At 37.1% G+C, this 25,520-nt stretch overlaps 1 protein-coding gene across 7 annotated transcripts in view; it reads left to right on the top strand.

Moving 5' to 3' along the window:
• The window catches only part of SOX6 (SRY-box transcription factor 6), a 380,373-nt gene that overhangs the window by 254,964 nt on the left and 99,889 nt on the right, over positions 1 to 25,520 (top strand). For 6 of the 7 annotated variants that reach the window (XM_076344067.1, XM_076344063.1, XM_076344068.1 and 3 more), the window contains one exon: positions 21,105 to 21,228. In XM_076344067.1, coding sequence (XP_076200182.1) covers positions 21,105 to 21,228 — 124 coding nt within the window. The remainder of the gene's footprint in view (positions 1 to 21,104; positions 21,229 to 25,520) is intronic. The other variant, XM_076344066.1, reaches the window with a different exon arrangement.

Below are 25,520 nucleotides of genomic sequence, written 5' to 3'. Positions count from 1 at the left end.
CCAAAAGTTTGTTCATTTTTAAGTAATCATAATAAAATACTGGTTTTATTAAATTTGGTGAGAAAAGATAGTAGATGCACACAAATATATAGATATGCAGAATTTAAAATACGGATTGCAAAGGAGTGAAGAGATCAAGTTATTCTGTCCTTTTGCATTTTGCATCAACAATTTTGAATGTAACAACAGTTTGGAAATTCACACGTAGGTTAGCTGTGTCCGTATATGTAGGCAACTGAGAGCCCACATTTAGAGAAAATCATATGCAAAAAATTGCCAAGATAAATCATTAAAATTTGCATAAATAGTTCACGTTTCTTACCATATTTTCTCTACCTGTCTTCATGCAGAACATAAGATGCCTTCAGAAATTGTTGTGCTAGCTCTAGAGTACAAAGAATACTATCTTGGTTTTGAGCATTTCAGCTTAATTGTTATCTGTATAGCTCAGAGCAAGAGAACCGCAAGCATCTAGTATAAATGAAGAGGGGAAAAAAAACCCTCATGAAAAGGAAGGTCTAGCACCAGAAAACTGACAGAAACATAAGCAGCTAATTGCTGTAGGCTCCATACATCTTGGAATGACCTAAGGGGATATCAACAAATCACTTTCCACTGGGGTATAGTAACAGCAATGGCATAACAGTGAAATCACTGGCAAAAACTAGGGGAAAAATTCTTTTAAAGTATTGGCATTAGCATGTTAGTGAGCAATTCTTTTTCCATTTTAATGGTTATTAATGTGTGTGCTTGCATTTAACATCTGCAAACCCTCCCTTCCCACTTTTCTCCCCAAAAAACAACTGGTGGTGTTGTAACTGGATTTTATGTGTCGATCTCCGATTCCCTTATGAACTTGTGATCCTGAATAATTTTTTCTAATATTGACACCCAAAATGTAAGTTATTTGGTACTAGTATTTATACCTTCCCCCCAAAAAACCTGAACAGATCAGCTAAAAAAAGAGTGATTTTGTTTTTAAACAATTAGAAATTAAATTTCTTTCTTGATCACGTTTCAGGTTGCTCATTTCTAAAGAGAAAAAAATGTTCAGAGTTTAAATAAATTAATTAGATCATTTGCAATAATTGGTGAAAGACAGCATGTAAAAGAATTTGGAAATATCCCTAGTAAGGGCCATTCTTTTCTATTTTTGCAGAAATCTCCAAACCCATAAGCTAAACCAATTTTTGAATGTGATGACAGATATGTTTCCCAACAATTCTATTTGGCCAATACTAAATATTTAGTGGTAGATTTTACATTATTCCCATGTTTTGCTTTCTCATGGGCAGTATTGAACCTCAAATATATCATCAGGATCTTTGCTAGGTAGCTTAGTTTAAAAACCAGATTTCTCCATGATTTAACTATAATACTGGTCGAATGACATTAGCTGGGTAATGTGCAGTGAACCATATTGCTTTGGGAAAACAACGCTCTCTTCTCTTCCTCCCCTCAGGTACCCACACGTTTTGCCGACAGTTATTGCCATTGTAATCGATGAGAATTTGAACCTTTTCTAAATCAAACTTCTTTTTTCGTTTCAACTGTGTTCAACCATTTTTAAATGCAGCTGGTGCTAGCAGTTACAGCGTGATTTTTGGACTAGTATGGGCAGATTTTGTTGCAGTTGTCAATCTTAAAGCATTTATTTCTAGTGTATCTCCAGCATCATGTCTGAAATTTGTTTGCAGTGATCTCGGGCAACAACATAATTTTATAACATGGTTCTGAAACATTCTTTACACAAAAAACACTCTGTGATTTGCAAGGAAACTGTGGCTGACAGAGTTGTAGTACCATTGTGTTTTAAGTCTTTCTTTAAAGGCATTACTCTTCTTTTCTCCCAAAGACATGAATAGTTGTGTAGAACTTCCCCATTTGTATCAAAATGATTTTTTTTCTCCAAGGAGTCTAAATGGGAGAAAAAAATCTACATACATTCAATGACCAGTCGTGGTATCCCATAGTTTAATCTAACCACAAGACAGTGTTGCTATAGCTCCAAATATTTTACGTATTTGAAAAAAAAACCCAAACATTAGAGAAGCATAAAGACTACAGAATATATATTAAGACAGTCCATATTTAATCAACATCTGTAGGTGCAAATGTCTCACTATTACAAAACCCACTTTTGAAACGATCTTATTTTTAAATGATCTCATGCCAACCACAGGTACAGCCATATTTGTGGTTTCCCCCAGATACTGAATGATGTTCTGTAGTGGGGTCAAGCGCTCTCGTGACATTTAACCATTGGAAACGAAAGAAAACATTTGTGGTGTGAAACAACAGCACATACTTGACCCTCCAAAGCATATCCATTTATAAATGGATAAAAGTGACTATTTAAAGTTGTTTTATAAGGGAACCACTGTGCCCGCCGAAAACCCCTAATTTACCGTTTGAAAAAGCAAATGATGTGTGGGTACAAGAACATGCATTTTTTAAAAACTTCTGTGGTGTTCCTTGTGTTGCATTTGATCTTAGTGGTAAAACAACAAAACCGAGTTTTAGAGGGACATTGCTGCCATCCTATTTTTAATTCACCATTATGTGTTAAAATAACCATTAGTTTAAAGTGAACAATCACAGCCTTGCTTTCAATGGTTGCTCAGGTATTTCTTTTAAACTAGTTTATAATTTTACAGTTTGTTTTGCGTAAGGGGTGTAGCCCTAGATGTAGATTAGGGAGCTGGTGGTGACTCAGTCACATTCCTTTCCTGCTTCTATTTACTGTGGGGAAGAGGACGAATGAATGAAAGTGTTATTTCACCCTCTTTTCTGATCTCCTTATGTGTATGGCAAGCCACATCAAAAAATTAGTTGTTTGGGTCAGCCAAGACTCTCCATTCTGCCCTCTGCCTTCTTGCATGCTAGCAGGAGTTGGCACAAGGTCGTGATTTGAGAGTGCTATTACAAGAAGGTGTGTTCCCACCCATCCTTGTTTCCCTGCTCAAGCAAAGCAAGGCAATGACACTCAACCCCTTTTTGTTTAATTAATTTTTTTCTTTTTAATACCCTTTGACTTCAAGCATAATTATAGCTTATAAATAACTTATAAATATTAGTAAGCGTCAAAGTGCACTTGCCTGTATGGAACTCTCCAAAGGTTATAAAATATGAGAAGTTGATTGGATGTCAAGCAAAACAAATCAGCGGTAAAATGTGTTTTTGAGGCATGAGAGATTTTCAGAATGTATTTTTAAACAATCTGGACATAAACAGATTAGTTGAAGACAACTTCAGTAAAGATAGCTTTCTTGAACCATCTACAAACATTTTGTCAAAGAAAGCTGAACTATGACTAATTCTGTGAGTGGTATGAATTATTAGGTGACGAATTTTAAAAGTAGTGTCCAGATGTAAATAGTGAAAGCATCCAAAATATTACTCAGCAGCTGCAAGAGCTATAGGAAAAGCTGACATGACAAATTTAGTCATTTCTTAATCACTTTCGTTAGGCGGTATTGTCAGTTCCAAGAGGCAAATTTTCATCTTGATTTATGCCTATAATAGAAATGGCTGAAAACTGAAAAGTTCTCAAAACTGTTTACTTACAAAACACCTTTTAGGTCATTTTGGAAGCTTCCTATGACCTAGCAGTAATATTCTTTACACATGGAAGTTCAAAAAATACACTTTTAGACAGCTTATATCAACAAAGCAATTTTTTCCACCTAAAAAAGTGACCTTAACATGTGTGCAAGTAGTAAAAACTGGCTTAAATGTATTATTTACAGCTATATCAAAATTTATTAATTAGTTACCTTTAGTTTAAATAAAATTGATTGTTAAAGCAGAAAGTAGAGGTTGATATGAATTCTATTCTGCAGTAGCTTTCAGATAAAAGAAGCAGTGACCCAACTCATTAGCCCTTTGATTTAATATATTGACACTTGGATACGAATAATTCCGTTTAGTGGCTTTTGCTTCCCAGGGATCAATTTAATTAGTTATAAAATGTGACTTCATGTCAGGAGCCAGAAGAAATGCTGACGTTAAATAAAGTCATACGCAATTTAAACAATAAAGCTATCGATGCCTGGTTAAAAGTTAATGATGCACAAAAAATGGCTTAATAGAGACAACCTCAGCAATGAAAGTGATGGTAGGAAAATTAAGCTAAGTGGATGAATGAGAAATGGTGATGTTGTTGGATTGTTAAAACAAATTCATGGATGGCCTGATGGTTCATTTCATAGTACTGTATGTTTCTGATTTAAATACATGTTTGAGGGTAACCCTGTACTTTCATATTAGGAATGACAAGAAGTGGTCTGAAACCTTTCTCCTTTAGATTGTAGAAAAGGACAGACAATTTACCTGTGCACATTCCATCTTTGATGTATCCCCCTGGGATATCTTGGGATGACCCAGTATTAACCATAATGACCTCCTATTATAATATAGTGCTAATATTTGCACAGTTGGTTGAGACCCCAGTCAGGATCAGTGTCTTATTATGCTAGGTGCTGTTTATATACTGTACAAATAACAAGGGACAGTTTGTGCCCTGAAGAAGGGTAGAAGCTAACGTTAAAGCACCATATCCTTTCAAAACCCATTTAATGCTGTAGATGTAATCTACTTATGTTATCTAAGCAGAGTAAGAAGGCTTAGTGAAGAAAATAGCAACCCATAAAATTGTTGGAGGTACAATTCGTCCTTCGTTTTTCCTTCTGTTGCTCCATATGAACACACAGATGCACCAGAGCCCATCAAGAATTATGGTTCCATTGTTTTCACATTTCTTAGCATGCTTTGAGCACGGCAAGGTAAAATCCGTGCTAGATGTCTTCAATAATAACCTGCAAATCCATACTCAGACAGTGGGCCAAATTAATAAAAAATAATTCTCATCTTTTTATGAGTAGCATACAAGGATTTTGCAAGTCTTGGTGGGTTGTTTCTATTTGAGTAAAACAGTGCTCAGATTTAATAGTGAATTGATACAGTCACCTCATTTAAAGATGTATAGACACTTAGCTGAATATGCTGAATAGATGCTAGGTCAAAAGAAAATACAGAGAAATGTGATTCCTTAGCTTAAAAATGTATGTTAGTCAAATGGTCGCTGACATAGAAATTATGATTAAAAATAACACGGAAAGCTTTTTATTTGCTTGTAATTTATCACTGTTCAGATGAGACTGGAGTTCGTCCACCTGTGAGGAGAAAAATAATATCAAAATGACCTGATGTTGAACTAAGCCATGTTACGTTTTCATTTGTATTAATCCTTTTGGGGGCAGATGGATTCGGATTAGGAAGACCAATTTGAAAAGGGACAGTAGTAAATTAGGCAGTTAGATAATAATTTTTAACAATTGTACACAATCAGGCTCGTCTATAGACTCCTAGAAAACTTGAAGCCAAGCAGCAGGCAGTGGTTATTACCTGCTAAAAGCATTAACAGTAGCTACGGTAACTTGCCGAAGGATAGAGGGGATATGCCTTAGAATAAAACCTCTGTGTGTCAGAGGGATTTTCAGACTGTACGAGAGTTATGTTTTTTTTACTAATGTTAGGCAAACTGTTTTGTCTTTGCATTGACTTTACATTGGCCGCAGCCTACACAGAGGGAACTGCTGGAAAAAAGGGGGGCATTAATACTTCTTACTGTGTGCAGGCCAGCCAGTAGTTAGAGAGGGGGCCCATGTTTTCGTAGGGCTCAGATGGCAAAGCTAAGTATTCAGCCTACGGCAGGAAAAAAGTGCCTTTTTTGTTTTCTGGCTGGAGAGTCCAAGCATTCCCAAAGGAACACAATGAATGGCCCATTTTGTCTGACACTGTTTCGTAGACATAGAATTCTTGTTTTTTCATAATTATTCTTGCCCGTCACTGGGTATGCACATGACATTTGAGCGTGTTTTAAAGTCTTAACACACTCATGTGCCTGCAATAAAGTTACTCATAACAATCCAGGCTTTCTGCAGACAACAGAGCAGGGTCTGTTGTTTTCACAAGTCACAGCAGCTGGGAGGCAATTGTGAAGACAACAGCTTAATCTAGCTGGAAAATACAGGAAGAAGAGAATATACACTCAATTTCCTTCCATATTATTGCAAACAATGCAGAGGGCTTTTTTTGTTGTGGCTTTTTCTTTTCTTTGCTCTGGGTGGTCTGACTGAAAATGTGAGTGGCATAAAATACACTAGTAAATGTACTTAGAATTTTCAACTTGTTGCATTTCTTTATTCATGCTGATGTGCCTGTCTGTTAAAGGGTGAGAATATTAATCGAGATGAGCACTTTAAAAATCAGACAATAACAGCCTTATTTTGACCTTATCTACACAGTGTTTACACTGGTGTTGGTTTACAACATATGTTGCAGTTGCTTCTGAGTTACAGTGGTATAATGAAACTGGAAGCAGGAACTTAGAGAAAATTTGATTGCTGAAAACTTCCATTCGAAACAACATTAGTTAAAGAAAAAATAAAGCTAGGCAGTCTTAGATGTTTGAAAGTTGTATTTTAGCTTCTGTGTAAAAGGACAAGGGCACTCAGTAATTTGTTTCTTTATTGCGTGCTTCTGAAGCTGTAGATTAATCATATTTGTAAATGCTTCATTTATTTCAGAAGCACATTTACAAACAAAGCATGCAATAAATTAACATGCAAACTCAGTTAAAAAGCATCATAAGTAGGCAGTGATCAGATAGTTTTTACCCTAGCTATATTTTCTGGTGAAGTTTTGTGAAATAATAGGGAGCTGGTTTTTTTTCCTTGATGCAAGGGATGAAAAGTGAAGAGGAACATATACTTCAGGTATTATGTCAACACTAGAAAGAGTAAAATGCAAATTAACATAAATTCAATTGGAGAGGTGGGGGTAGCTTAGCAGTCACCATTAGGTGTGGTTTCAGTGAGGGTAGATGTTCCTTTTAAAGAAAAGGCGATATTTATCCAATTGCAGTAAAGGTACCTTCCTTTCCTGCTCTTGGGAATGCTACATACAGCAGATTTCCAGTAACCATGGCAGACAACTCAGATGGGAAAGATTTTTATTATGCATAGCACAGAGGTTATAGCAGCGTCTGGTAACAGCAAAAGCCAGTCAGACAGTGAGTATGGAAAATGAATGAATGATTTGAACACGGTCCAGACTTCCAGGAGAGAGAATCGAGATCAGGTTGATGTATGCTGAAAAAATACAATATGAATGCTGAGATGACTTAGATGTGCACTCTGCTGTTTGTAACAGAGCTGCAAATAGTGCAATACCACATGCACCAGCCAACTCTGGGGCAGTGGTATTGGGGATGCATGTGCTGTTGGAAATGCAGCCTGTATTACTCTATTCAGCCACAAAATAAAGCAGATAGATAGTAATAATACCACATAGACATCCGATCTATTTAAAAAAGCATGGATGTGAACTTCAGGGTCTAAGCATTAAATCAGTTAGGCACACTACTGACCCTAACAGTAAGCAAATCTCTTCTCTGTTTTCCTTAAAATATAATACCACACCTCTCCCCTCCATTTCCCTTAAAAATACAATACCAATGTTGTCCCAAATAAATGTACAGATTAGTTGGTCTGTGCACCTCACATTAATCCTGTTCAACCCATTTGCCCTTACATCTCAGAAACCCTATATTGGTATCTTATTTTCTTGTATTTTCTTTTGTTGCAATTTTGGGGTTAGACCGACTTTCACAATGGAAAAAAAAAACCCCAACCTAAAATTCTTTTGAAAAATGCATCTAAACTGAAATGGAAGATTACATCCTGAAAACTCTTTACCTGAAAAGACAGTGGAGACAAGCACATGCTAACAAAACAGGGAGTTTAGGGAGGAGCTTTGTTTACGCTGAAGACCCTTGAGTGCACTAGGAGGGCTTTAGAAAAGCATGATTTTAATTTGTTTCAGCTGCATGTGTCTATCTTAAAAAAAAGATGTTTGTGGGTGTCCTCATTTCCTTGATATGATGCTACTTTTATGTTTAAGCTTTTCTTGTATTTGTGACAATGACCTTCCTAAAGCCAAAAAAGTCAAATGTACTTCACTATGGTCTCCTTCCTCATGGTGGAAGTTTATTGGCAACTTTTGGGCATGACTTTATTGGTATCAGTGGCCTAGAAAGGATAATTTACTGCTAGATAGCTACCTTGTATACACAAAAAATACTCTCCAAAAGAGATGAAGTGAGAGTGAATGCTGGGAGTTTTGCAAGGAGTCTGAAGGTGAGGAGTGAAAAGATTAAGTGAAGAAGAAAAAAATGATTTGATAAATAGAAGAGACAGAAAGAAATCCAGCAATAATAGATGTGAGTGATAGAGTGATTTCCAAATGACTTTTATTTGTTACTCAAGTTGTCTACCACTATGATTAGCCCAGCTGACTCGCTGACTACTTCAATCAGCAGCAAACCTGTTAAATGTATCATGCTCAAAGTACATCTTCACAGAGATAGAGGTGGTCTTCCCAGAGTAAGGATTTAAGAAATACAGGTCTTGTGTGTCCAAGAAAGTCATTCAAATGGTGACTATCCAGGAGTGCAGCAAGCAAGCTGTATAGCCAGATGGGTCTAAGAACACTGAAATCCCAAGTGAGGGATTTGGAAAACAAGAGGAAAGCATATTCTACATATATATACCTATGTGTGTGTATATATATGTATATTCAAAAATATTTGTACAAAATACATGTATATGTGTATATAAATATGTATTCTACATATATATACACAGATCTGTATATTATATATGTACATGTGTATATATGTAGAATATGCTTTTCTCTTCATAATATAAAATATATAAGCATATCTATACACTTATGTATTTTTATATATATAAAGAGACATTCACTTTCACTTTAAGAATATGTCTAATAGGAAAGTTTCTGCTTGTTAAGATGTGTGACTTTATAATGGGATGTACTACACACTAACTTCCATAGTGCATACTTTTTAAGAGTAATCTTCTCCTAGTGAGTAAACAAATTTCCACAAAGGCATCTTCAGTGTACTTAACCATTGTCCACATGGGGACGTAGTGCAGAAGAACTAAGGTGCTACAAATACATATACTGAAGTAATGTGTGGTTGTTCCCTATACAGTTGAACTCTAAAACAGAGCTTCAGAGCGGAGCACAGTGACTTACAAGTAAACACAGATCTAAGACTTTGAACAGAGCTATTGAAAGAAGCTTTTTGTCTTCTCCTCTGATTTCGGAAGTCTATTTAGATAGGCATTTTTGCAGAGTTCCTTCTCTTGTTTTCTTATTACCTGACTAAATGACCAAAATTATGGCAAGGGTAACTTACTTCCTGGATCTGGCTGTCACTAGGGCATGTCATTGTGGCTCATAGTTTTGCAAGATGTTATTACGTTAGACTGATATGTTGGATTCTGTACCACCAAGTCAGCCCTCATCCTTACTGTTAATTTTTATTTTTTCCTCTATGTCTCTTTCATTCCTGTTCCAATGTATGTAAAAAGTGTCAGCACTAACTAGTTCCTACTTTGGAAAAAAAGTAGCACTTCAGCTGCTCCTGCAAATTCTTTCACCCTCTGAGCAGTGATTAATATACAGGTTTAAGAAGAATTTTTAAACAAAACCTGGAAAAAAAGGAAAAGAGCAAATATGCAGGCTAATGGTGTACCCTGAGGTGAGCAAAATGCATTTTTTTAACAAGCCAAGCATAGCAGAAAAGCTATTCTACAGTGAAATTAATAATTACCAAAAAGATTTGCTAGCATTATTGTTGTATCCTTTATGAGAATATGGGTAACATGTTTAAAAAACATGGGTAGTGTGAATCAAAGCCCAAAGATTCAAACTGGTCTCTAATTTTTAATGTGAATTCTATTCATACGCCCCTGGTGCATAGACTGAAATACAGTCTGTGGTTAACAACTCTTTAGAGTTGTGCCACTTAACCTGAAAATTGTATCCGTTCCTCTGATAGTATGGATTTCTAATTTTCTTTAACATCCTGCTTTAACAAAGCTTTAAGGTAGGAGGGCATCTTAGTGCCACATGTAGTAGATGCCTGGCTATAATACATGATTTCAACCCCAAATATTTTCCAAAGGCAAGGTTTGTTTATTAACTGAACCCCATGCTGAGATTCAATCAATCTAATACAGGCTGAGTTTGAAGTTGAACATTCAAACGTATGCCCATACATCTTGGGCATATATCTTACATAATGATGTTGGCCCCAGACATCTTTCTGGGTTTGTTTATGTCTGTTATGGATTCCCCTCATTATCCATGCTGTTTGAGGGATTCCCTATGGATTCAGCCAGTTTATTGCATACTTTTTAAATTTTATGCCAAACTGAATATTCTGAGTGGCAGCTCGTATGGTAGATCCGTACAGCTTCCTCTCAAATCCAGAGATGAATGCTGTGATTAAGGTTAAATAAAATAATATGAAACCAACATGCTGCAAAAGGGTATGTAAGAGAATGCCCCAGGAGAGGCAAGAGGGCTATAGAAGTAACATGAATGATAAAACATTAAGATGTTGACTACTATTCCTATTTCTTTTCCTTTTAATTATGGTTAACCATTAAAGCAACAATTCTGTGATTTACAAGATCTTCCTTATTGAGCATCTATAGTAATAACACTGGGAAAACTCATTTATTAAATTTCATTGGTGAAGGGATGTTTTAATATGCCGGTCGCTAAGCACATCTGTGTGCGCACACAACTCCCAGTAACATTAATTGGAGTTGCATATGCAGATCAGACGGAGAACAGAGTCTTAAATATAGAAAGCAGAGATTGGTATGGGCCACGCTCTGTTCTCGGGAGTGTGTCCGGCTCCACCGAAGTAAGTGGAGTTTCTGAGGCGCTCCTCCTGAGAGATGAATGTTGCCCTTCTCATATTCAGCGTATAGGACCCATTTAGTTCTTGTAGGAGAGTTTACTAGGAGTAATGTATGGCCAGAAGAAACTAGGGCTAAAAGACAGCTTTTTCTTATAAAGCCTTTGCATTATGAAAAAGGTTGTTTTCAATCTGAAAACTCAGATTTATAAACACTTAATTCATCAGTTCCCTGTGCCTTTCATTTGAAATAAACAGCCAGCAATATTATTTTAAAATAAAGCAGAAGGTGTAACAAAAATGAAGTAATGTTTTGAGAAATATGTGATTGATGATTAAAAAACAGAAAGAGAAGGGGTGGGGGGGTGTCAGTCCAGCATTCATTACTCAGGCAAAACTTCTATCTGAGCATGCATTAAGTCAGGAAGACCAGACAGTGTGTCTGGAAAATTATTCTTTCTCTGAGAAGTAGTCTCTCAAAAATATTCCCTTGTTTCTTAAACCTGAAGGCATCCTTTGACTGACTTAGTTATTTTATATCTATTGATGCTAGAGAAAACAAAAGAAACTTTAAAACCTGGAAACATAAACATCATTGAACCACCCACTTTAAAAAAAAAAAAGGGGTTGTGGGGAGAGAGAAAAAGAAAAGAAAGAAATCACAGTGGATGTTTTCCAGGAGGGAACATGCTACGCTGTGTAAAGGGGCTAGTGTAACAAGAAGTCATCTATTCTTGATTTCTTTAGACAGCTAGAGCTTTGTGCCTTGTCTAGTTTCTACGTTTTAAGAGCTTGTTCTGTGTAGCAGAAATAATACAATAAATGGGTTTAACCACATTTGTCTCAGCTAGACAGTCTGCTTTGTCAAAGATTGCTGGTACAACATAAACAAATTATGTGTTTGTAGTGCTTTTCAATGAAAGCCTATCTAACAGAGCGGAGATTGTGTTTCGGCAGCTGTAGATTTAATCTCCTACCTGTCAGTTAAAGCAGGCATTTCCTGAGCAGATAAGGCCTGGCTGCAGAGGGGGGAGCAGCCACAGCTGGACAAAGGGCCATTGTTATTGACCCCGTAATTCTATGTAGATTTGCCCGTGCATTTCATCACCCCAACTCCAGTATGTTAGGGTTGCAGAGGAGCCACCCCTTTGCTGCAGGTCGGTCAGGCAGAGAGAAAGGGAATTGCAGCACAGCTTTGTCACAATCAGTGACTCCCACTGATTGTCATGAGCAACCGAAGAAAATAACCCAACTTTGAAAGCAGCGTCACTCTAACATGAGTGTGATCATAGGATTCATGGCAAGGATCTATTCGCAAGCCGAAAGCGCGCTTTAAATAACACTGAAGTTCTGACAAATTGGGGAAAGCCAGGAAATGGGAAGATTGGCATTCCTTCTTGAAGATCAGGATCCTCTGCAGAAAAGGCAACACAGCAGTGTGGATTTATGTCTGAAGTATAGCTGTTGCTGGAATTTTAACACCCAAACTTGGATAGGAAATACGTAATGCTCATTTTAAATATGAGTTTCCTTGTTTTTTGCCTTATTTTACCTTTTTAATGATTTTGTTCTTTCAAAATGTTTTTGTAGATGAATCATAAATGCTGTAGAAAGTTGAGGAGCCAATATAACTGATTTGAGCCAGACACAGTTGGCATAGGAAGGAAGCAGGCTGTGTGTATGTCGCTGGTAGTTTAGAAACTCTCTGTTGCTTACTCCCAAATCTGCAATAATTACTGTATACCTAACAGTGGCAATCACCTCAGTCATACTGTGCAAACACACCAGTTTCTTGGAGCCTTTTCTGAGTAAAGATGGTCAGGTTGTGTCAAAATCTGAGGAATCCTAGGAAGAGATGGAACAAATTAATTTTTGCATGCGATTAGTATTCTGATTTGACTTTGATCTCTAGACACAGGAGTTTTCTGCATTAAACTAGTTCTCCACATAATTGCCTTTGATAACCCTTTGTGTTTTGATCTAGACACTCCATAAATATCATGTGATTTCTGGAAGTTATCTAGGTTACTATTCTGCATTACATCTCTTTCAAAAATATACAGAAGCAAGAATATTCTCACTAGATGTGAATACCTCCTTTGACCTAGTCTCTTGAATATTATCCTTTTTGGCTTGAGGAAAAATATCAACACGTGTCTCTGTAATAAAGGAGAGTAAATTCACAGAGGAATAAATAGAGGAAGAAATCAGCCATAGGACTGGGTGGGATGGGAAAGGCGTTCCTTTTTCGCACCTGTGACTCACCTCCACCCTTGTATCCTGCCAGTATACAAGTGTTTGAGGGCTAAACTGGGTAGCGCTGGCATGTACCTGCTGAAAAGCCTCATTCTGGTTTTTCAACAGAGCATGTACCTCATTAGCCATAGCTCTGCACTTTGGGTAGCTCTTTATTCAGTTGTGTGGTAAGGTGTAAAGGTTACAAGCAGCAGATTACAATGGAATTGGTTTATATCCACTATGCATTGTCACTTCTGTGGCTGGAAGAGAAATCAAGGCCTCTCTGAGTGTTGTCCTGTGTAAACTGTAGATGTAATACTGTCCTCTGAATGGGTCTTTGAGCTTGAATTAATTAGTAATTGTAAAGTATTCAAAATCTCCAAGTGCTTATGTAGTTACAATACAATATAGTTGCAAATCTTGGAATATCAGTGAAAATATAGAAAGCTTTAAAACAATATGCTGATCAGGAAGAAATTCTCCCTCTAGCGAAGTAAATGGCAGAACTGCTGTTAGCATCAGTGATCCCTGGGTTTCAGCTATATTCTGTGTTTTTTTAACATAATAGAAAAACCCCAACTTGTTCTTTTGTTGTACCTTTTTTACCTCTATGGGGCATCAGAGGCATTGAAAGATGTTTCTGTTTTCATTCCCACTTCTGCTGGAGCTATTCTTTAAAGTGAAAGACAGTCCTTCCTTTAGCAATCATCAGTGTTGTGGCGTTAGATGATTTTTTTATATTGTACATTGCAAGCCCTTCTACTGAGGGAACTAGTTTCATTTTAATTACTAGTGATGGCTACTATTCAAAAAAAGAACTCTGTCTGGAAAGGATGTGGGGGGAAAACTCTGCTTGAAAGCACCAATATGAAATGCAAATTTTAAAGCATCTCTTGCTCTAAATTTTTCCATCAACAGGAAATTTCAATGTACTCCAAAAATCTTGCACATTTTGATATCACCATAAAAACATAAACTAATAAGGATTTTCTGACATAATTTATGTTTAGATTTGAGCTCAAGTAATGGAGCTTCTGTACATAAAATATCAACAAGTATCATTAGGCTACAATATTTTTCTTATTTTGGCATGAATAAGACAAGGTGCAAATGAGAAACATACATCTTCACTAGTCTTTGGAAATATCTGAAATAATTGACTTGCTCAGTCTTCTGTGATGGCTTGGTGACCACTAACTGTGACAATTTGCATAATAGTCAACTCTTCACTTCTGTAGAGATAACTGTTTGTATCTGATTAAAATTAGGACTGTTTTAGTTCTCTTGACTTTTCCAGAAGTTGCAGAAATAGAGATTTGCTGTTATGCTTTAACCAAACAAATGCACACATGGGGATAACAATATGCTGAGTTTATGCAGATTTTACAACACAAATCTGAATAAAATACCCACTAATAGACCCTTAAGGAGTAATAAACACACATGAATTTTCCTTAGTTGCACTTTAAAGTGATTTTAACATACTACTAGACCTTAACAATAATATTTAATTGACAAGATTATGCATTTGTATGGATTGAAAAGGTGGTAGATCTCTAATTCCAAATGAACTATAAATTCACTTTTGCATAACATGTTTTATTTATTTCTCTATAGCAGAGATGTTCTCCATCCCTCCTAGTGAGAGTTTCTTAAAATACAGACAATTTAAATAGATTTAATTACCATTTATCAAACTCTTAACTTCATGAGATCATCTTTAGTTGAATTCTGTATTTCCAGGTAGTCAAGGAGCTAGATAAAAACAGGGCAATACAATGAGAAGCTAACAGAAATGAAACGAGAGCTAGTGTTTAAAAGTATTCTGTTTTCAGTGTGGTTGGTTGTATTTTTCTATTGCTTCCTTCTTTATTTCCCAAGTAGATGGAATTTAAGTTTAGTTCATTTGAAGTTTCAAAGTAGTGAGGAAGAAATAATAAAAAATAAGGATGCTCTGTTTCGCTCTATGATCATGGCTGCAATTTTCACATTAATGTTGTGGCAACTGCAGTAGACATATCTCCAAATCATGCTGAACCATTGGACAAATGGAAAAAATGATAGGGGAAAAGAAAGAAAATAGCAGTTACAATCCATTTACAAATTCAGTAGTGGGCTACATATCTTTCATAGTATTTCCCATATGAAATGTTCTTACTTTGCAAGTCTATGGTATCTTTTTTACAGTTTATTTGCCAGCACTTCCCCTGGGATCTCATTGGCAGACATTTTCTTTGTGGCTCATGTACTTTCACTGAGAGGAAATATTTTTCAATTAGACTGTAGATAATTAGATGGCAGATAAATTAGAACATAATATACCTCCCTACATAGATATAGCTCCAGTGATTCTATATTGCTAACAGGAGCAGAAAGTAGTCTCTGAATAATTTTCAATGTGGGAGCTATGTCAACGCGATTTTCAGTGTCTTAGCTACGATACAGTGCCTGCGTGATCACTTTTGGTCTCGTGGAGCCCACCTTTCTTCAACTGCTGTTCCTCCTCACGCAGAGTCACAGTTGCTTCCCTGGGATTACTTATACTAGAGGGGATTTCTCACTTAAGCGTTTGGGTCCACTCTCACATATTATCTTCACATTAGAGAATGCTAGGCATTGATGGCAGATTAATTCAAAGCCTTGAGAGTTCATCGGTTACATTTCTGAGCTCAGAACAAAAGGCCCAGCCACCACTCGCACACAAAGTAGCCAGATCCTTTATAGTTGAACTGGTTAGTTAACCCAGCCTTACAGTCGCTTTGCTTCGTCAGAACGGCACAAATAAAACAGCCAAACCATTCAATTATAACCAAAGAGACCTTTTTATTTTTTCAGTAAAATTCTTCTGCAGTTTTTCTACATAGATCATTTTTGGGACCAGAAAAGGGCTCAGTCATGGCATGAGTTCATTACAATATTGCCAGAGTTGGGGAAGAGATTTGGGCCCAAACCTGCAAAAATCTTAGCACATAGCTGCTTTTAAGCATTTAAGTGATCCCACTGACTTTCATATATATGAGTTTTCATAGAAGTAGTCCCTATTTTTTTATGCAACATGGTGTTTGCTTACTTGCAGAGTCACCAAAATGACCTAATCAAAATAAAATTCAAATTAACAAAACTTCTTATATTTCTTCTCTTGCAAAGAACAATAAAACCCAATGCTCATTATTGAAATAAATAAAATTCCAATGGTGGTATAAAAATAATAGTGCCATGTATTGTATACAGACTATTTAAAATGCAGATGAGGTAAATACATGTAATATGCAGGGTATTTAAAAACTTGCACTGGTAGTACCAGGGGCGCAAACACTGCTTGCAGTGCCATTAAGATTTTTAAAATGAATCAACCTAAAAAGTAATCTGTTGAGCTATCAGTTATAGCCATTATATTCTATGATATAAACATGTATTTCGAGCATTCTGAAAATGCACATTCTTACTTGATACACTGCCATTACCTGCGAAGATCTTCTATTACATTGCAGTTTTTAAATGAGAGAGTAGAAAATTTCAAACACATTTTTACTATGGAAATTAAAAGCTTAACAACTGCATAGACAGGTTAAAATTGTAGTCTGACTATACCAATTATTCAAGAAGTTAAAAAATCTTAGGGAGAAATTCAAGTTTAAACTATGAAAAGTTTAAACCTGCCTGTGAATGAATGAGGTTCTCACAGAGGCTACAACATCACAAAGACAAAAGGTACCGTACACCCTATACTAAAGAAAAAAAAAAGTCAATTCAGTATATTCAAAGATTGGTTTCTCAGCTAACATGCATTGGAGTAGTCTGTTAGATTCAATACAAATCTCAAGATTTCTACAAGTTGAGAACAGGGCCCAGAGATTTTATTGGTGGAAGAAGTGGGGCACAATGGTTTTTAATAGTGGTGATGGATTATTCTAGGCAATTAGAGCATATTTAGGCTATCACACTGTTTTTTACTAGTGCTGGTTGTAATTAAAAAAAAAAGCTTTAAGGAAGGGATACAAAATTATAAAGATTGCGCTTACTATCTCTCAAAAAGATGGCACTTAATTCTCCCCTTTACTGAAGTAAACCATGCAACAGAGAAGCAACTTGTCAAGTTTGATCTTGAAAAGTTTGCAAGGAATTCAGCTGCCATTATAGGGTGGGATTTACTTCTGCTCTTGAAACTTGTGATCATCGCAGCTAAGCAGAAATGTGTGAGCTGCCTTTTTGCTTGCACTGCTGCCATCCTTTTCTCTGCATGCCTTTACTTCTCTAGCTGCAATGTTAGTTGTTGCAGAGGCAGCTTTAGTTTTTAAAGACAGAACCCTTCCTATTCCTTAGTCTCACTAAATGTGCTGTGTTCCTTATCCAAAAGAGGCAGATCATTTTCATTCAAGGCATTATTTTTGTATGACATATCACTTTGGCTTCCATTTTCCAGGCACAATACTAACCGTCGATGACTTTTTAACAAGAAGGATTGTCCAGCCAACTTCTGAGATTAGCATTCACATGACTGTGGGACAAAGCACTGCAGATTTGCCCAGTTTATCAAATGGGCCACCAGCTTTTATTATTTCAGGGAAAACGAAATTGGAAGTTGCTTCTTGAACTAATCAGGGCTGATTTGCTCTAAAGTTGCTTCCTGACTTAGATCTCAGGCAAGGAAGTGCTGTAATCAGTTCCCAAGGGCTGTGAGAGTAGTGATGGGATATTAAAGGAATGGTACACTACCTTTTAAGTGTTCCCTAATCTTGGTGGCTTCTCATGCTTAACACAGTTAAACCTGAGCTTGTTGTACAGAAACAGAGATTAATTTTATGAGGTAGCTCTATATAAGACATGATTTTACTCAAGGTTGCAGAACTGAATTTTGGAAAGAATATACTCAGGTTTCCTCCAGGGTTTGTACAGTTCAGTTAAAGATATAGCCTGGCAGAATTGTTCAAAACCAAACATTTACTACCCGTCACAAAAAAAATAAATAATCTTCATGAAAGAGAAAATGAGTCCCCCTGAGTGTCACTGTTTGCATATTAGCCCATAGTACGGGCTCTGCCAAGTTACTCTCTGACTGACTGCTGCAGATGCTCTTTCTCAAGTATTCTGAGTGAGATCTTTAGTGCAAGTCTTTGGGGACAAACAATAGCACCTGTTCCTCACAAGATAGCAGCCCAGTTAGTCCATTCATGTATCTTTAATGAAGCTCTGGGGCAGATGGCAAAAAATGGCATCATCAACAACTTAGCACAGAGGAGACAAAAAGGGAAAGTGCCGATCCAACAATACGCTATTTTTACGAATGGGAAGAGACAGAGTCGGAGTGTTTCTCGGGCATCTGCTACAGTCTTGGTTTTCAGAAAGACCTGAGGAACATCTCAGCAATTAAAATTTCTGGGCATGTAGCCGATTTTATGAAGTACACCAATCAACCCCTCCTCCCAATTCCCTCCCCCCCCCCCCCCCCCCCCCCCCCAGTAAAATGAAAATAATAATAATAATAAAACCCTCAGGAAAAAAATTGTCAAAAGTTAAGGTGTCTACTGTTTTATTGGCATTCATTTTACATCTTTAATAATTCAGCGATCAGTGATACTTGTACATTCTCTTCCTTTTTAATGCTTATTTGTGCTTTTCAGTTGACCTGTGCTGAAAATTGACACCTATGTGTATAATAATTCTGAGTGAAACCAACATTTACCTAGGAATAGTATTTAATATGTGCCAGAGGAAAGACCCATGGGAGGGAATGGTTGCCGTTCAGTATGGGCTTTTTTCAGTCTGTATAACTCTCTTAAGTGTAAACTCAAACTTACACTCTAAATGTAAGCCACCTTTAGCCAAAGTTCCATTGATTTATATAGGCTGAGGACCTGATCCAGCATTCAGAGTAGTATTTCAAAGACTAGCAGATAGCCAGCACATGCAATGGTAATTCTCCACACTTACAGAATTGCTTTTATTTGAGAGTTTAAAACAAAATCTTTTTGGATATGGTGGAGTGGATCCAACTTTATAGGATTGCAGTGGGAAGAGGCTTATGAAGTAACCATTGCAGGATTTGGCCTTAATTACGTTTCAAATGAATTTTATGACACTATGGTGCGAAGTATTGCTATGGGTATGTATGCACCATCACTCTAACCACAGTACTCACTCTGATCTCTTCTATCTTGTGAGATTGTGTTGGTGTCTTGTACCTTTGCAACCCCATGGAAATACTTTCTGTGTGTGTTGATTGAAAGGGATATTTCTTAAGCCTTGGGTCCATTTGATTAGACTGTAGCTGGGAACTACTGAAAATGATTGTAGACTGTATTGTGTTGAATTCCTTCCAGTATATCCTATAGTTGTTTCTATCAGACAAAGCCTGTGATTTTCATTTGCTGTACTCCTGTAGAGCCAGTGTAAAGGAACACTACAGAGCAAAACTAGCACCATTTTATCAGAGGTAAATACCTGTGCTGGGCACATGGGGATCAACTCCAATCTAACCAAGTTTTACTCATATCCTAAAACGCACAGCCAGGCTTACCTCAGCTAAAATGAGAGAAATAGCTGCTCAAAGCTAGTTTCTTTCATGCCCCAGTGCCATAGCAGTAATTGCACAAAGACCTTTTTATTATAAGTTGATTTTCCTGAGAAATGGATTCAAAAAAATACTGTAAAGTGTTTATTTTTTGCTTGACCTTTATTAACCTACATCTTAGGGCTTTCCCAAGAGAAGAGTTGTTGGTAAATTAACCCTCATAGACACACACAGTAGCATTTCTGCACTGCATCAATGGTTGTGAAAGTAACGGGGATATGACAAGAAAATTTGGCACTATTTAAACAATGTCATAGGTCAACATGTGGGATTTGACCAAAAAAGTTTTTTAGGATTGAAATGAAAAAAAATTGCTTGAAGTGTACTTTAACTTTTTAATAGTATTTAATGCCACCGATTTATGGTAGGATGAGGGCAAAATTTTTTTTCTGCCTAAAACCCCAATTTCTTCCTACATTTACTAGCTTTGATATATAAACCATTATGTGTTTGCTTAACTACTGATCAGAAAAATCATAGTCAAACCCTTGGGTACTTCTGGGGTTAAGGAATGATGGATAAAAACTCTTTGTGATCCTAGACGCTGTCTCTGAAACACATGTAGTGTAAATTAAGGAACTAGGAAATTAACATCTGGATTTAACAGACACGATTCCATCCCATCTTCTGTTTTCTATATGTTGAATACAAATGCTGGTATAAGGTGAAGAATTTTTTGCTTTTGCATGTTTGTGCTTTTTGATACATTTATTAAGGTCAAATTAAATTTGATATAGTAAGTTTTATTCTGAAATGGTCTCTGAATACAGCTCCATAATTACCAAGCTACATGATAGTGCATAAAGCTATAAAACTGCTTAGACAGATAAGCAATTTATATGTTATAGTGAGGTGTGTATGGCAAAGGATGTTAGTTTAATTGGGAGCCAAGATGTTGGAGCCTTAAATCTTAAGAGCTGGGGTGTTGACTAGAAGACTGTTTAATACTGTGGTGAGATTTTGAAATAACATACCTGAGTTGTTGGTATATATATATATGAACAATACAATGTTGTAAGATCTCAGAATTAAAATTACCCCAATGATACTAAAATTTGAACATCAAAGTAGCTACTGTAGTGTTAGGTTACTTCTAAAATGCTTGTCACTCTGCTGTCTGTGACCAAATATGAGAAAACTTGTGAAAAATTAATAGAAATATGTACCACTGTTCTTTTTAAAGAACCTATGGTATGTTAGAAAGGTTTTGTACCTTTTTACCTTGTGCCGGGACAGGGAATATTAATTAAAAAAAATAACAGAGAACCAGGAAGAAGTAGGAAAACGTGCAGTTCACTGAGACTGTTACACCTTTGACACTGAGGGAAAACAATGTTAGTGAGGGCTTTGATGTGATAATGTGAAATTGGCAGGGATTATATTAAGGTGAAGGTTCTGTGGGACTGTGTGAACACAAGAACACTATCAGTACTGGAGAAATACCTGTCAAGACAAATTTGTGCTATTTCTGATCAGAGGCTCTCTTCTGTTTAGCAGGTTCAGGGTCACATGCCTCCGCTCATGATCCCAATTTTTCCACACGACCAGCGGACGCTGGCAGCGGCTGCTGCAGCCCAGCAGGGATTCCTCTTCCCCCCAGGAATAACTTACAAGCCAGGTAAGCTGACAGGGATGTGAAGCTATTTAACATTTTAAGATATTAACTGTAGCTTCTTGTGTGATCTGTCTCATATAGATGCAGGCGTAGCTGGCTGGAAATAATGTGGAGGTTTGCAACTCCACTTGAAAAAAAACTTCTGCTTTGAAGGAGGTGGATGGAATATCGGTTATTGAACATCACGATTTTTTTTACCTTTATTTCCCACAAAATCATTTGCTCTAAATATATTGGCCCACTCGCCTAGTAATTTGCATCTGGTTTGCCCCGTGTCATTATACAAAGCTACGTATCTTTAATTAATTCTGTTATCTTCAGTATACTTGTAGTTTGTGCCAAAATTCTTACTCTTAATTAGTGATAAAAGTCAGAGGAAGTATAATTTAATTAGGAGGCTTCAAATGGGCAACTTTTTGTTTGATTTCAATCTGAATAATAAAAGGTTTCAGTAGATCAATCCCAGTCATCATTCAGACTTATAACAGGTCACACAACCTTGCAGTGAAATATGTTTTGAGATGATTTAGCAAATGTTATGATTTCTTTCTTTTTTCCTCTGAGTTTACAGGACTCCTGGGGAATTCAATTAGGGTTATAATGGTTTGAAGCTACTTTCAGAGCCTCCTTGTAAACAGGGCTTTAAATGTTTAAAGACACGTTGCCAAAGGAATTCAATGTAGGAAGATAGTTAAGTAAATAAAAGTCAACCTTATTTTCATTTGTACATTCTTTGTAAGTGACCTCAGTCCAGAAGCAGCAACCTTATTTTGCTCATTAATAGTATTCCCTGTCAAGCTGCCTTTAGCATATTAACCTGATAACTAATAACTACAAAACATAAACACCAGTTTCTTTTTTTGACATTAAATATGAAATGTACAAAGTAAAGCATTGATCCTGCTCCCACTGATGTTAGTGGTGTTTTTGCTGTTGACTGCAGCAGGAGCAGGGTCAAATCCAAAGTAAAGCCTTGTAATAGATGATGTAAACAGCATACTAATTAAAAGCCAGGTTGAACCTAAAATCTTTTCTAGCAAGTTTACTTAATATTAGATGAAGTGAGGCCAAGCAGGATTTCAGCAAGCATTTCTGTTTGTCCCACTCCCTTCTGTCTCTTTCATCTAGAGACATTCCTCTTTAAACCAGGGTCTTTGTCCAGTTACTGTCTTATTTTCAGGTTGAGAAATCCCAAAGTTCTTTTCCAGTTTGATAAACTGGTGCACTGTATGCAGGAACCAGTTAATGGAGCTCTGAAAGGCAGCTAGCTTTAGATGGCACAGGATGATGGTTGTTCACACACATCACCACCTCACAACAGTTGGGGACCAAAGTGAAGAATATTTTGTCTCCAAAGACATAAGAGTTGCAAGTTGTGGAAATTGTCTACGACACCCTGGCTAATACCTTTCTTCTCACAGACAAGAGAAAGCATGTGCTTTAGTTTCCTTGCTTTTCCCATTTTAATCTGAGATGCTTTCTGAATAGTGACTAAGAATGATTAAGCTGTTGGTTGTGCTTCTCCCTGAAAGGTGATATGTCAAATCACATTGTGTTGATTTTGGCTTTGTAGGCTACTTGGTACAATCATGACTCAGGAAGAAGAGTACCAGCATGATTTCCTGCACAAGAACAGATTTCTGCACTTACTCTAAAGTGTTCCTTACAGTACCTATCCTAACACTATTGAGCTTATACTGTTTTACCTCTGATCCTATTGACCTCATAGCAGAAGGCGATAGAGCTTTAGGGCATTTTTTTTACTTGCCGGAATGCAGAAAGAGAGATCTATAACAAATGTTAAAAGATTGACATGCAGGCAGAAATCAAGGCCTAGATATCTCAGAATACAGCTAAGCTGTTTACTAGCATGTTAGTGGTTTATATCCAGCTGATGCTAGTAAGGACCAGAAGTCACAATGTTCTGACTATAGACTATACCCAGTGGCTTGCAAGAAATAAGAATATTTATATATTTAATATATTTATTAAATTCTACAGCATGTGTGGCAAAGGTAGCTGGGCAGGTTAGTAGTTTCTGTTGGAGAGACATCATGATAAAAAAACGGCCGTAACTACACTTGGTATTGATTAATTCCTATTTTTGGCACTCTCAGCACAGTAGTTAAGGAATTAATGAAACTGGAGATTAAGCTACACTCTTTCATAGAGAGGGTTCTTCAAAGCATTTCTGAGGAATATTTATGAACTTGACTGCTACTACCTGTACTCTTCTACTTTTGTGAGAAATGAAACTTTCACCTCTAGAACTGTCAGTTTAGACTCGCTCATACTTCTGAGGAAAGATAGGAGATGGATTAACCCTTAAGATACTTACAGTTTTCTTTTTGGTTGCTTGTTTCATTTCTGTTTCATTTTACTCTAGTTTGATGTAGGCAAGACTAAGATTTGACAGTGCCAGTTTTCCTTGGCATTCAGAAAATACAGTGAGAGGGATTTCAATAATAGGAGCTGTGGGAACTGAGTACTTTTGAAACTGACTGTGTCATTTAGGGAATGTCAAATATTGTGTGCACACAGTCACTTAATTTCCTTTGCCCGCAAAATGAGCTAGATATAAGCCAGCTCTGACTCGGAAGTGGCATATCAGTGTTAGTGTTACAGCGCAGCCAAGATGAGAAGTCCTGCCTTGGTGCACAAGCCAGGGTATGATTATGTGCACATGTTCAGCAGATATATCTTCATGGGCTAAGTGGGAACCAATTTCATAGCTGTTTAGCTCAATGCCAAGATGGCAGTTACCAAGTAGTGTTGCAAATCTGCCCATAAACTCTACGCCTTGAAGTAAGAAAATGGTATTCCTGTAACAAACTACACTAGGTCATGCCCTCAATGGAAGGACCTAGAGAAGAGAGGACAATTTATTAGGTTCTGAGGCCCTTCCAGCACACGCCTTAGTTGCTCCTGAACTCCTGAGCTCAGAAAGTCATTATGAATAGAAAACTCGAGGAATTGCTGATATACAGCTATGATTTGTATTAAAATCTGACAGGACAGAGTTTCCTACTGCCTGGCAGGATCTATAGCATGAGGTGGCTGCAGCCTTCCCTCCATATTTTGGAGCTCTAGAAGGTGAAACAGGCCAAAGTTAGTAAGTGCTGATGACAAGTAATAATTACATTAGAAAAAAAATCCCCAAAGTCCCATGCTTCCTTATGTATCTCAAAGTCATGTAATATAATTTTCCGGCATGGTAAGTACTAATTGAGAAATCAGAGCTGCATAGACCACCTAATTAATTTTTTATACATATTTCAGTATTTATACTGTATACTGGATTAATTAAAACTTTAGGGCACTGTGCATCTCAAATGACTGTTGTGACTATTGACCTGCAGGCGCTTGACGAGCCTCGTAGAGTACCTGGTTGTGGGGGTTGCCATTTATTCCAGTGGGAAGCTGAGAGTGGCAGCTGTTAGGAAGCTAATACTTGCCCAGAGATGCTACACAGTTAATATAATTATTTTGCATTCCAAGTACAGCAAAGCAACTGCGCTGGCTTTCTGACTGTGACCACTATACTTACTACTTGGAACTGGTGGGTAACATAAGTACCATTATACCTCCTCTCCCAGTGCAAATTTCCCTTCACTTAACCAACCACACGCAGCCAGGAAAAGTTAGTGGGCTGGAGTATCCTTGAATGTGATTAGCATGTCCCCGTTAGTGCCCTGGGTCAGGAGGAGAAGACAGTGAGTGGGATAAGGAGGACGACAGTTCCCTCCTCCATCGTGCAGTGCCTAAAGTATTACTTCCTTCAAGTTTTGTGGCTAAGAGGGAATGGGGAAGTAGGATGATGACAGAGTAAAGATATAGAGTAACGCTGGGCAGGAGCCAGACCATACTTTGAGCAGAGCTCAAACAGAGCTACCGTTTGCTCTGAGCAGAGAGTGGGAGGGCTGCTCTCCATGCTGGCTGCATAACAGCAGTCCGTGTGACTTGGAAATGAATGATCACTTTTGCTTGATAGTCTTCTGCAAATATTTTGTATTATATCAGTTCTTTGCCAGATGTGGAAAGTATCTCTGAAAAAGATTATTGAAAATAGAGACATTGAGGTATGGAGATTGTAAATCTCTATTTAAAAAGGTTTGTAGAGTGATATGCTGCAGTGTATTTTCAAAGCATTTCTTCATATTTCATACATACAGTATATAAAGATCATGATTAGAACGGCTAAGAAACAAATCCTGTCTGCTTACCTAGGTCATTCTGCTTTATACACAAAAATAATTTACAAGAGAAATGTGAAGATGGAGACTGTTTTCCTAGGC

This window comes from Aptenodytes patagonicus, chromosome 7 (genome assembly GCF_965638725.1).
Source record: "Aptenodytes patagonicus chromosome 7, bAptPat1.pri.cur, whole genome shotgun sequence".
NCBI classification, from domain to species: Eukaryota; Metazoa; Chordata; class Aves; order Sphenisciformes; family Spheniscidae; genus Aptenodytes; species Aptenodytes patagonicus.
The sequence above is the reverse complement of the archived record's forward strand: the minus strand, read 5'-3'. Positions and strand labels throughout refer to the sequence as shown.